Genomic DNA, 12895 nt, shown 5'->3' on the forward strand with positions numbered 1-12895 from the left:
TTTTCTACTTCTTCAAATGGTCTCCTTAAAGGGCACAGCAGCAGCACAGTGTTGAATGCCTTGGGCTATAGTTTTGCAGATAATAGTGAATATAAATGGAAAGATTTCTTTAAAGACCCTATGAAATCGCAGGCTTTAGAGCCTTTGGTAGCACTGAGGTATCTATGCAATAGTGTGTTCTTATCTATTGCAGACAAATGCAATTTAATCAATAATTTAATGCATTTTTCTTTTCTATGCAAATCAACCTTCTTCTTTCTTTTTTTTGTGAAATGCATCGCTGTTCAAAAGTTTGGGGTCAGTAGGATTTTTGTTTTGAAATGAATTAATACTTTTATTCAGCAATGGTACATTAAATTGATCAGAAGTGAGAGTAAACATTTGTAATGTTACAAATGATTTCTATTTCAAATAAGTGCTGTTCATCATAGAATCCTGAAAAAATTTATCATGGTTTCCACAACAGCACAACTGTTTTCAACATTGATAATAATAGTCAGAAATGTTTCTTGAGCAGCAAATCAGCATATTAGAATGATTTCTGAAGGACCATGTGACGAATGATGCCGAAAATTCAGCTTTGCCATCATGGGAATAACTTGTATATTAATACCCTGTATATTAAGATAGAAAAGAGTTATTTTAAATTGTATTAATATTTCACAGTATTACTGTTTTTACTGTATTTGATTAAAAAATAAACAGCCTTAGTGAGCATGAGACTTGTCAAAAACATTTTTTTTTTTTAATTTGCCGACCCCAAGGGATTGAACGGTACTGTTGTACTTTTTTATAGCTTTTGACTTATTTTTTTTCTTGCTTATCTTTGGCTTGTTTAAACAGAGTCCAATGAATCCTCCTTTATTTAGTAAGAATTGTGTTAACAAAGAAATGAGAACTGCACTCATCATATCAGCCGTTTTGTGAGGTTGTCTTCATACAGTTTTGGCTCACAGGTGGCCTACAAGTGTTCCCATTACAATTCCTCATAGCTCATTCCAACTTTTTTGGTGAATTGCATCCCTAGTGGCAGGTGTGACGTGAGGGGCAAGAGGACTAATTATCCTCTGGTTCATACGGCCACTTTTTCAATCAGAGAGGAGAGTAAGCAGTTGCTAGCTCAGGGCAAACTTCATTTCAGAGAGCACCGGTCCATGCACCAGCTCTAGTAGATTTACAGGCCCATTAAATGTTCACAGGAAAGAACTGAGTCTGTTTCTCAGCAACCAATACATACTGAAGTATGGTGGTACAAAGGTAGTGTTACCTGTTGAGTATACACTATGTTCAAATGTTTGGGGTCAGTATTTTGTTTTTAAAGATATTAATCTAACTAAGCAAGGTGCATTAAATTGTTCAAAAATTATACTAAAGGCATTTATACTGTTACAAAAGGTCTCTATTTTACATAAATGCTGTTCTTTTGAACTTTCTATTCATAATTTTATCTTATTTTTTTAATTAAAGGTTTAGACTTTCTGTCATTTCAAATTCTGTCATTAATTACTCACCCTAATGTCGTTCCAAACCCGTAAGACCTTTGTTCATTTTTGGAAAACAAATTAAGGTATTTTTGATGAAATCTATGAGCTTTCTGGCCTCCAGTAGATTGGAGCAACGTTATTACTACTTTCAAGGCCCAGAAAGGTAGTAAAGACATCGTTAAAGGTGCTGTAGAACGTCTTTTTAAAAGATGTAATATAAGTCTAAGGTGTCCCCTGAATGTGTCTGTGAAGTTTCAGCTCAAAATACCCCATAGATTTTTTTTTATATATATATATATATATATATATATATAAATTTTTTTAACTGCCTATTTTGGGGCATCATTAACTGTGAGCCGATTTAGGCTGCGACCCCTTTAAATGCTCACGCTCCCCGCCCACGGAGCTCGCGCTTGCCTTTAACAGCATAAACAACGTTCACACCCTCAAAATTGTTCTTTACAAAGTGTTTGTCATGCAGCATGTCTATTCGCGTAAGTATAGTATTTATTTGGATGTTTACATTTGATTTTGAATGAGTTTGATAGTGCTTCGTTGCTAAAGCTAACATTACACACTGTTGGAGAGATTTATAAAGAATGAAGTTGTTTATGAATTATACAGACTGCAAGTGTTTAAAAAATGAAAATAACGACAGTCTTGTCTCCGTGAATACAGTAAGAAACTATGGTAACTTTAACCACATTTAACAGTACATTAGCAACATGCTAACGAAACATTTAGAAAGACAATTTACAAATATCACTAAAAATATCATGATATCATGGATCATGTCAGTTATTATTGCTCCATCTGCCATTTTTCGCTGTTGTTGTTCTTGCTTGCTTACATAGTCTGATGATTCAGCTGTGCACAGATCCAGACGTTAATACTGCTTGCCCTTGTCTAATGCTTGAACATGAGCTGGCATATGCAAATATTGGGGGCGTACACCCCGACTGTTACGTAACGGTCTGTGTTATGTTGAGATTCGCCTGTTCGTCGGAGGTCTTTTAAACAAATGAGATTTATATAAGAAGGAGGAAACAATGGAGTTTGAGACTCACTGTATGTCATTTCCATGTACTGAACTCTTGTTATTTAACTATGCCAAGATAAATTCAATTTTTAATTCTAGGGCACCTTTAAAATAGTCCACATCTAAACAGTGGTTCAACCTTAATGCTATGAAGTGATGAGAATACCTTTTGCATGCAAAAAACAAAACAAAAATAATGACTTTGTAAAACAATTTCTTCTCTTCCGTGTCAGTCTCCTACACTGTAAACACAGTGCAGCGCCACCGGGATCTACGTCAGAACGCCGGCTCAGTTGGTCCTTTTTCAATTAACTCATAGCTGGAATCGGATACCAAATAGGTCATTGCAGAATCACACACAAGTTCTTAATATCAAATGAAGATCCTCTGCTGTGCTTCTCATGCCAGTGTCAATATCTCTTAAATATATTTTATTAAATTGCTCTGGTTCTTTTATGAAAATTATTTTACTCTGCAAACACAGTCAACCCTGAATCCATTTTAGTTTTTATCTAAAACAAATTTTAGAAACCTTATATAAGCTTTTAATTAGCTCTTTTATAGTTTCAACTTGTTACATGCAATGAAAATAGCCAAGGAAGCTGGCAACACCAACCAACCAACTAGGAATTTGTCTTATATGGTTTGTTTCCTTGCCACTTAGACTTGTTTGAGCACTTATAAAATTAATGAAATGTGTTTCATAAATTTTTGCACTGACTTTGTATTTTGGCAACTGTTTTAAACCAAATCTAAAGTTTGGCAGAGCACATTCTGTTGAAGAAGACTCCATGTGTGTTTTTTAGGACAATATGCTCTGCTTCTTCAGTGATGTCTGAGTCAAAAGACAAAGTTAGACTGGCCTTCCTCCTTTCAGTTCTGCTCAGATTAACTGTGAAATGAAAATCGCGAGGCATCAAACCGTGTGACTTTTTATCTGAATTTTTCCGCTCTCTCTACTTCATTTCTCATCATTAACATAATGCACAGGAGTCATTTCTGTCAACTTTTTAGCTATCTGAAATTTTATCACTGAATGTACAGTACTGTGGTTAGAATACGCATTAACTGCTGCTACGCTCCAGCAGCAGTTAATAATGCCAGTATTTTATTCAAAAACTTAGTCTTCTATTGAGAAGCGATGCTGACTTGCCTTTTGTGGCATGTGTATTTATAGCTTATTGCCTTAAATGTCTTGACCACAACCCACCCCCCTTCATTTGTCCGAGTCCGGGCATAAAACTGCCCTTAGGCATGCCAGATTTGTTTGTTTGACATAAGACTTTGTGTTCCCATCATGCAAGAGAAACCACAGGAAGTACGCTGCCAAATGCTCTGCCAGGCAGGCTACCACTATTAGTGAGTGTGTCTCTTGGGATTAATCATGCTGGAAGCAAAAGGTCACTTTAAATACAATGTTTAACTTAAGAATAAGGAGGTCAGCTTCAAAGGGAGTTTCCCTTCAGTCATATACAATGGTACACCTCAGTCATCCAAGACAAAAATTCTCATAGTTTAGGTGAGCCAATTTAGCATTGGCTTATTTACTGTCTGTGGGATATGCCATTGATATGCCAGTTCTTTTTATGCCTGCTATGATGTCCCAGGAATATGAAAATATCTCATTTCTATTCATGTTCTGCTTGCAGGAGAGAAACGCAGAAAATGCCATTGAGGCCCTCAAGGAGTATGAACCCGAGATGGGCAAGGTCTATCGCCAGGACAGGAAGACTGTACAGAGGATCAAAGCCAGGGACATCGTACCCGGGGACATTGTGGAAGTTGCCGGTAAGAATTTAAGTGACTGTTCAAAAATTCAGCCTGTGTGAACAGATAATTTTTTACCAGCAGTGGAAACTAATCAGCAACAGGTGTAAAGCAGCCAGTGCCATCATCCAGATGGTACTGCTAGTGTGTGAACAGGTTGGTTTCTCAGTGGTTTAGACTTACAGTGACACTCTCTCTGAACCTTTGTGTGTGATCACACTGTTGCCTTGGGAAAGGTCGCGTTACATGGGTTTCGCACTAAAGACTTTACTGGAGAGTACAAATTAGAGCTCTGCTGGTACTTCTAGAAAAAGCAAATTAACTAATTGCTCTGTCAAGTTTTCTTTGCCGAAAATTGATGTGTTTTTAATAAATGGATGTCATCACTTTATTGCTTGAGAAATGAGAGCTAGTGTTGCGTTTTTTTGTTATGTGTTCCCTGTGCTTTTTTCTTGGTGAAAAACTCAAATACCACATGAGTCACACATTTCTTTAGTGTTGATGTATTTCCTATTGAAACAGGAAGTTGTTGAGGCTTGTCACTTTTTGTATGTATGGAATTTAATAATTTTGAAAGTCATTAAATGTGTGTGTGTGTGTGTGTGTATGTATAATATATATATATATATATATATATATATATATATATATATATATATATATATATATATATATATATATATATATATATATATATATATACATACACACACACACAACTGTTCAAAAGTTTGAGATCAGTAAGATTTTTGTCTTGTGTTTTTGAAAATTACAAAATTTCAAAATTACAATAATAGTGTGAAAAATTATAACAATTTAACATAACTTTTTTTTTTTAATACATTTTAAAATATACATTTTTGTGGAAACCGTGATGCATTTTTTTTCAGGATTATTTGAACAGGTAACTTTTTTTTTTTAAACATTTATTTGAAATAGGAGTGTTTTGTAACATTATAAATGTCTTTACGGTCACTTTTGATCAATTTAATGCGAGTCACTTATTTAAAAAAGACTTGCTGAAAAATCTTACATAAATCATTAAAAAACCTTTTGATATATATTTGAAGACTCTTTTAAAAAAAATCAAAAACCATTTGCAACCATTATTTGTTTGGAAAAGGAAATCTAGTATGAGATTATTTGTTAATTTTTCTATTCAAGGGTGGAGTTTCTAATTTAGTTGAAGGGAACTTTCTCATTCTAGAGGGTATTTTATTTGTGTAATGCAAGATGAGTCATCATTTTTTTTAAAATCCATTTTCCTTGAAGAGAATGACTGTTAAAGTCATGTACTTTGTAATTTGGTTAACTTTTAGAGTTCCCACGTGAATTCATCTGAATAGGTATTATCAGGAGTGCCCCTTGCTCTATATTGCTTCACGTAACGCCACGTCTCTTTGCTCACTGGAATAGATCACTAGGCTCTTCCTTATTGCTTCACTGGGTTTTATACATTCATCGGCTGTTAACGCTGCTAGATTCTTTCAGCCAGTGTGAAAGTGGCAGTCCACTCTGACCAAACACTTAAGTGCCCTTAACTTGTTTTCATTTTTGGCTCAGGACCGGCACACACTGTTTGCATTGTGTGCATGTGTAACCTTTTTATAACCTTGTGTATCCGTGCTGAGGTGTGTGCTCACCGGCTTCAGGTGGAGTTAGATAGCTGCTTAGTCATGGTGAGATGAAACAAGCAGCGCTGAGAGGTGAGCCACATGATACAGCAGAGCCGCCATTAGCAGGATGGGGATTGGAGGAGCCGGCGTTTTCGCGGCTCTGACTAATACCCTGCGGTAATGCAACCAGGTGAGTGTACCTGTTGCGTAACCTGTGAGTGCTGCCTAAACAGACGGGTCCTGCAAATTTAAATGTTTTACTTACAGTGCCTCTGTGTGGGTGGTGGAGTTGCTAAGGATACATCTAAGGGCATACTCACATTAGGCGCAGTTGCCTTGTACCAAGCCTGAACGAGATTCTCCCCACTCCCCTCTGGCCTGCACTCACATTGCACTCAACGTTCCAGGCCGGAGCACGCTTATGTCATTAGGATGGAACTTTCTGTTTGGAAGAAAACATGAAGAAAAGCGCTTTAGTTAATAGACTGTCTAATAGATTTATCACTTATGCTGTGCAGCAATTTTCACTTAATTTTACTGCGCGTATCAGAAGATTATGACAGCTGACATTAATGGAGGAATTTGCAGCTTTACTCACAAATAACTAAGATTTTGCCTGGAAAGGTTTTATAATTGTTATTGTATGTTAATTTAAAAAATCTTGTATAATATTACTTGCTGTGTTTGTTTGTAGGGCTGCACGATTTATCGCACAATACGAAAAATAACATTGAAATCGCACTTAAACGTGAATCTTAGTGCGATTATGAAATCGCAAAGGCTGCGATTTTATTTTTTTTTTATTTTATGTGCAGCTTGTCAAAAGTGCTAATCCATTTACAGTGCTTTCAGGTTTGAGTCGCTTATGTACTTTTGAAAAAGCAACACGCGTCAAACATTTTTCCAGACAGGAGAAGCATTTATTAACATCTTGTCCAACAAAAGACAACACTTAATAACATGTTTTTACTCCAAACTCACTTAATAAGTTGAGCATCCTTCTATGAGATGATGTGACTTCTTACACAGAATAAGGCAGTCGTGTGTTTATTAGTAATGTTTAATCAATAAAAGCGTTTCAATCTTCTGTTTATTCAGCTACAGCATTATGATGTGTGTTATCTTCTTCTGCGGCAGGGCATATTTGGAGTTTCTGCATGAGCGCCCTCTGGCTTTCAGATGAGAAGCATTTACTACTGATCACAGAGCCGTACAGCTCTGACAAGCTGCGCATAAAATAATCGCAGCCTTTGCCAAATCGCATGCGGTTTAATTGCGATTAAATCATGCAGCCCTATTTGTTTGTTTGCTTGGTTTTTATTGTATTTATGTACTTATGTATTTTTGCCATGAAAATAGCTTCAGATGCTGACATGGCATTAAATAAAATTGTACTGTACTGTACTCCCAAACTACAATTCCTGATCATCAATAAGGTGAGAACCAGTGTACCATCCAAGTAGTAATAGAAGATGGTTGTTGTCGTATTGATGACAGTAGAGCACAAGCACACCTCTTGAAGCGGGCCAGGGCATGGTTCACCGTACCTTGCCCGGGCAATCACAGTAAAAGCATGGTTGTGCACTCTAACAAGACAGTGTTTGTCAACTTCATGTGCAGGTTTTCTGATTGTTGCCAATGGTGGCTATATTTTAAATGATAGGGGTGGGGGGTTGATCGGTTTAGATAGTGCTCTAGAGTGACGCAGGACAACCGTTTCATTTGATGTTGCAGTCAGAGATGGAGAGAGAAAGAACTGCATTCCTTTTTGTCTTGTGAAGGACAGAGGGAGGTCATAGAGGGGTCTGATTCTCTAAAACTCCTATATAGGAGGAATAAAGCTGGGTAAATGGATTTAGGTTAACCCTTCTTGCATGGAGGAAAACAGTGTAACGGGAAGATGGTGGTGAAGGGATTGAAGAAAAACAAAGAGGGAGGTGACTGCAGGGGGAAAGAGAGTCTCGTGAGTGGAATGTTAAGTGTCTGTCTAGAGGCAGCAGCTGTGCAACCTTGCCGTCGAGCGACACCAGAGCTCACAGCTGATCTCACATGAATCTTCAGCATCCACGTGCATCCTCCAGCCTCTGCTGGGAGGTCGACAAACTGCCCTTCAGCAGATGGTGCAGTGATGTTTGAAAAGCGATGCTCCCCTGCTCCCTGATGAGGTCTGCATGACGTATCTTTAATCAGACCCGCAGGGTTTGGAATGTGACGCAACCGCATGACGCAGGGAAATAAATGTTTACACGCCCTTTAAAAGTTACCTTTCAGTCAGACTGAGGCAATAATTTGTCTTTTTAAATGCTTCAGTTTCAGCCTACAGATCAATTTTGAGAAGTCGAACTAACAGACCTAGATGATGTAGCTCATTTCGTCCAGCTTGTACACTACCGTTCAAAAGTTTTGTTTTGTTTGTTTGTTTTTTAAAGGTGCCATCGAATTGAAAATTGAATTTACCTCGGCATAGTTGAATAACAAGAGTTCAGTACATGGAAATGACATACAGTGAGTCTCAAACTCCATTGTTTCCTCCTTCTTATATAAATCTCATTTGTTTAAAAGACCTCCGAAGAACAGGCGAATCTCACCATAACACCGACTGTTACGTAACAGTCGGGATCATTAATATGTACGCCCCCAATATTTGCATATGCCAGCCCATGATGGAGGCATTACACAAGGGCAGCCAGTATTAACGTCTGGATCTGTGCACAGCTGAATCATCAGACTAGGTAAGCAAGCAAGAACAATAGCGAAAAATGGCAGATGGAGCGATAATAACTGACATGATTCATGATAACATGATATTATTAGTGATATTTGTAAATTGTCTTTCTAAATGTTTCGTTAGCATGTTGCTAATGTACTGTTAAATGTGGTTAAAGTTACCATCGTTTCTTACTGTATTCACGGAGACAAGAGCCGTCGCTATTTTCATTTTTAAAAACTTGCAGTCTGTAAAATGCATAAACACAACTTCATTCTTTATAAATCTCTCCAACAGTGTGTAATGTTAGCTTTAGCCACGCAGCATAGCCTCAAACTCATTCAGAATCAAATGTAAACATCCAAATAAATACCATACTTACGCGATTAGACATGTTGCATGACAAACACTTTGTAAAGATCCATTTTGAGGGTTATATTAGCTGTGTGAACTTTGTTTATGCAGTGATAGAGTCGAGAGCTCGGGAGGGGGCGGAGAGCATGCGATTTAAAGGGGCCGCAGCATGAATCGGTGCATTTCTAATTATGCCTCAAAATAGGCAGTTAAAAAAATTAATTAAAAAAAAATCTATGGGGTATTTTGAGCTGCAACTTCACAGACACATTCAGGGGACACCTTAGACTTATATTACATCTTCGATGACACCTTTAATTAATACTTTTATTCAGCAAGGACTTTCTATTCATCAAAGAATCCTGAAAAAAAAAGTATCACATCTCCACAAAAATATTAAGCAGTACGAGTTTCTTGAGCAGCAAATCAGCATATTAGAATGATTTCTGAAGGGTCATGTGACACTGAAGACTGGATTAAATTATACCTCAAATCCTCCAGCAATCTGAGAACAGTAATAGCTGATCTAACTTCTAGCATAGCAGCGCTAAGCTCCTATCCCTTTGTCCCGTTACCCTGTCAACAGCTGCGTCATCTTGCTAAATTGGTTAAATAGCAATAGATTGCATGTACATTTATATCTTTGCATTTTTTCCCCCTACCTTAGCTCTTTAGAAGGTGAGTCATAAACTTGTTCTTGTAGCTACTTTTGTTTCACTTCACTCTCATAGAAGAACGACCTTGCAGGGCTTTGCTGAAGATGACAGCCTCTCAAATCTCTACGTTATAACCACGGTCTTTCATACATCTGCCGGCTGATAGCATGTAAAGTGATGCCATCATGAAACATCTGATCTGTTGGGCTGTTGGGTCGTCATCTGTCATCTGCAGACCAGCGGCGGTAATTGACCGCTCTGCTGTGCGCATCTCCTCTTTCAAAATGCGGTAAAAGCTCTTTATTTCCGAGCACTGCTGCTAATGCTAAACTCAGTGGATTTTGAGTCTTCAATCTTCAAGTTTCCTTCCTGATTTTTTTCAAATCTGATTCTAACCACTTTTGTGGGTGGTTTGAAGTGCAATTCCAATCAGATTTTTACAGACGTGTCTCAGTCTGGATGCTCTGGCTGCTCAAATCGGATTTCATATTGTCTTTTGCATCACTCTTAATGCGACACACAACGATAACATGAAAACCGGTGACGGAAATGCCAAAAAGTTACTCATACAGTATGCAAGCGGTATATTGGCTATGAGATGTTATGTTCTCAGTCTCTCAAGTTGTGGTGCACTGCAACTCAACTGTGAGCATATTTGTTTTGAAGGGTACGTGGGTATGCCTACGTCATTACCAAAGCAGCCCATGTAGATAGGTTGGTTATGTTTGGACACCCAAATCTTATTTGATCACTTTGAATTAATCATGTGGACAGTCCGAGGAAAAATTTTAATTTGAAAATCTAATTTGCCTGCTGTCTGAATATAGCCTAAAAATTTCTTAAATGAAGATATTTGTTGAAGTATATAAATTACTTGAAGCAATAATTGCATAAGATGTTTTCATAGATTGTATCTTGAATCAGGGTTGCCAAGTTTGTTTTTGTTTTTTTTTGTTTCCTGCGGCTTAAAGGTTTGACATTTAATAACTTATGTTTGTACCAAAATGTTTGTAGTGAAATATGTATTCTATCCAATTCATAATCTACCAATTATAAAACTCTGCTAGTTTTTATTTATGAAAATGGACTGTTTGATTACTACTGTAGTACTGTAATTTGAAATTGTGTGTGATGCATAACAGTGACTGTAAAATGTGTATTTTAGGTATGGGAGTGGCAAATTTTGAATTTTGGTATTTAGGCTAGATTTGATTGGGAATTTGGATGGTTTTGTTACACAGATCTGGCAACCCTCTCTTAAATATAGGTTTTACTGCACTGGCAGAATTTCTTCTGGTTTTTAACGAGAATTAAAATGTATGAAATCGAATATATTTTCACATTGACAATATCGACCCCTGAATTAATCGCATTGAGGTAATGCCTTAATACTTTTTCTCTGTTTGAGGGTATGTTTATGCAACAATGATGTACTGAAAATGGAAAAGTTTTTCCTTTGCGTTTTTCAAGTACAGATGGCAGCGTTGTCAAAACGGTCCCCCTTCACACGTATCTGCAAAAACGACTAAAAACGCTGTATTATGCTGTGAGGCCAGTAGTTGGCGTTAGGGCTGCACAATTAATCGATTTCTAATCGCGATTACGGTTACGGATGCCATGATTTTGTAATCGTTCAAAGGCGCGATTACATTATTCTGCATGTTTAACAAGTGAGTTATGAGCATGTCACGTTGTGAGAGGTGAATCGTGACTACTTCAGAGTGTAAAAGCTCTAACCCAGCAAAAAAGAAGCTACCAGTGACGTGGGTGTGTGCTGATATATCGAACGCACGTGAAACAACATCACCCGCCATTTTTAAAAAGCCGTGTACACAGCCTATATATGTACTCCACGAACTAACTCTGCAAACATGGAAAACAGTGATAGATGGACCTCTAAACCATGCACTTAGGAGAAAATCCAGGGCGACTTTGAGCAGACCAAGCGAAACATGATTATGTATTTCTGCAAAGCTAGCGACATTGGGCATCAACCACACGGGCACGGCAAATGCTAATACTGTTTCATAAACTGTCTACTTTCTTTGTATAACAGTTCTATCTAATAACGTATTAGGACTGTTAAACAGATTGTAAACTAATGAAGACGGAGAATGCGAGCACTGTGTGCTCTGGCTGAGCGGTTCTTAGCACAGTCAAAATAAAAGTCCGCCGTACCATCAAAATAAAAGTAACAACAATAAGCGCAGTTTACGTCACCTTCAGGCCCTAGGGGAACATTAGTTCTCGGGGAACCACAATGGTGGCAAAAGCCCCTATTATACCATTGACATTTGAGGTTTAATGCTATAGAAAACAATTGTTTTCATATTTTTTTATTTATTTATTTATTTATTTTTTTGCACAAAAATATGGCATGCAATTGCTTCAAACAATGGTATAAAGCTATTCAATACATCATTTAATGTAAATTGTGATTAATTATCGCAATTACAATTTCAAGGGAATAATCAATTACGATTTTCGTCATAATCGTGCAGCCCTAGTTGGCGATGTCACTTTGTAAAGAAACACTACGTGCCCATAGACAGAATTCATAATACGCATGAGCATGATGTCACAGTTTTTGTAGTTTACATAGAGACAATAACAGTATAGTTTTCAAGAACTTTCACTTTGAAAAAGTTTACGTTTTCAGCCCACCAGAATGCCGTTGTCATGTAAATGAGTGGCCAAAATGCATAAAGTTTTCAGTTGAAAACGGTGTTGTGTAAACGGCACCCCAGTCACTCTTTTGAACGAGGCCTCACCTTAAGGGATGGACGTCAGTGTAGTATGACATTAGCCAAGGAGACTAGAAGCAGGAGGATGCTGGGGGATGGGGACAAGTGTAGGCAAGCCCCAGTTGACCCAAAGGAATATGGTGAAGCACAATGCTGATGTAAGCCACATGAGGAATTGACCTTAAAAAAGGAAATGGAAAGCATTAAAGACATTAGCTGACTGCCTTTGCCACATGCTAACCGCTGCAGTGTGAATGCTTATCATGTCTGGGAGAAAGTGACAAGCAGCCAGTTTAAAGCCACTTTTTGTGGTTTTAAATGTGCTGTGTGACTTCCTGTACACTAAATAATGTTGTCTTCCTCCTAGTGACACACTTTTTTGCAATCCTTCAGCTTCTAAATTTACAGTGCCTCTCTGCTAATGAACCAAGATTGTTTCCTTTGCTATGGTTATGGCTCGGACTCATGGGAATTGTCCTTAGAAGTACTAAATCAAGGCTGCTCTGTGATCGCTCAGGTGGGGTTTCA

At 37.6% G+C, this 12895-nt stretch overlaps 1 protein-coding gene across 1 annotated transcript in view; it reads left to right on the forward strand.

Annotated features, from left to right (window-relative positions):
* Positions 1–12895, forward strand: part of atp2a2b (ATPase sarcoplasmic/endoplasmic reticulum Ca2+ transporting 2b) — a 40855-nt gene that overhangs the window by 7884 nt on the left and 20076 nt on the right. The window contains exon 5 of the mRNA XM_048167362.1: positions 4173–4311. Coding sequence (XP_048023319.1) covers positions 4173–4311 — 139 coding nt within the window. The remainder of the gene's footprint in view (positions 1–4172; positions 4312–12895) is intronic.

The sequence above is a fragment of the Megalobrama amblycephala genome, linkage group LG18, assembly GCF_018812025.1.
Source record: "Megalobrama amblycephala isolate DHTTF-2021 linkage group LG18, ASM1881202v1, whole genome shotgun sequence".
Taxonomy (NCBI): Eukaryota; Metazoa; Chordata; class Actinopteri; order Cypriniformes; family Xenocyprididae; genus Megalobrama; species Megalobrama amblycephala.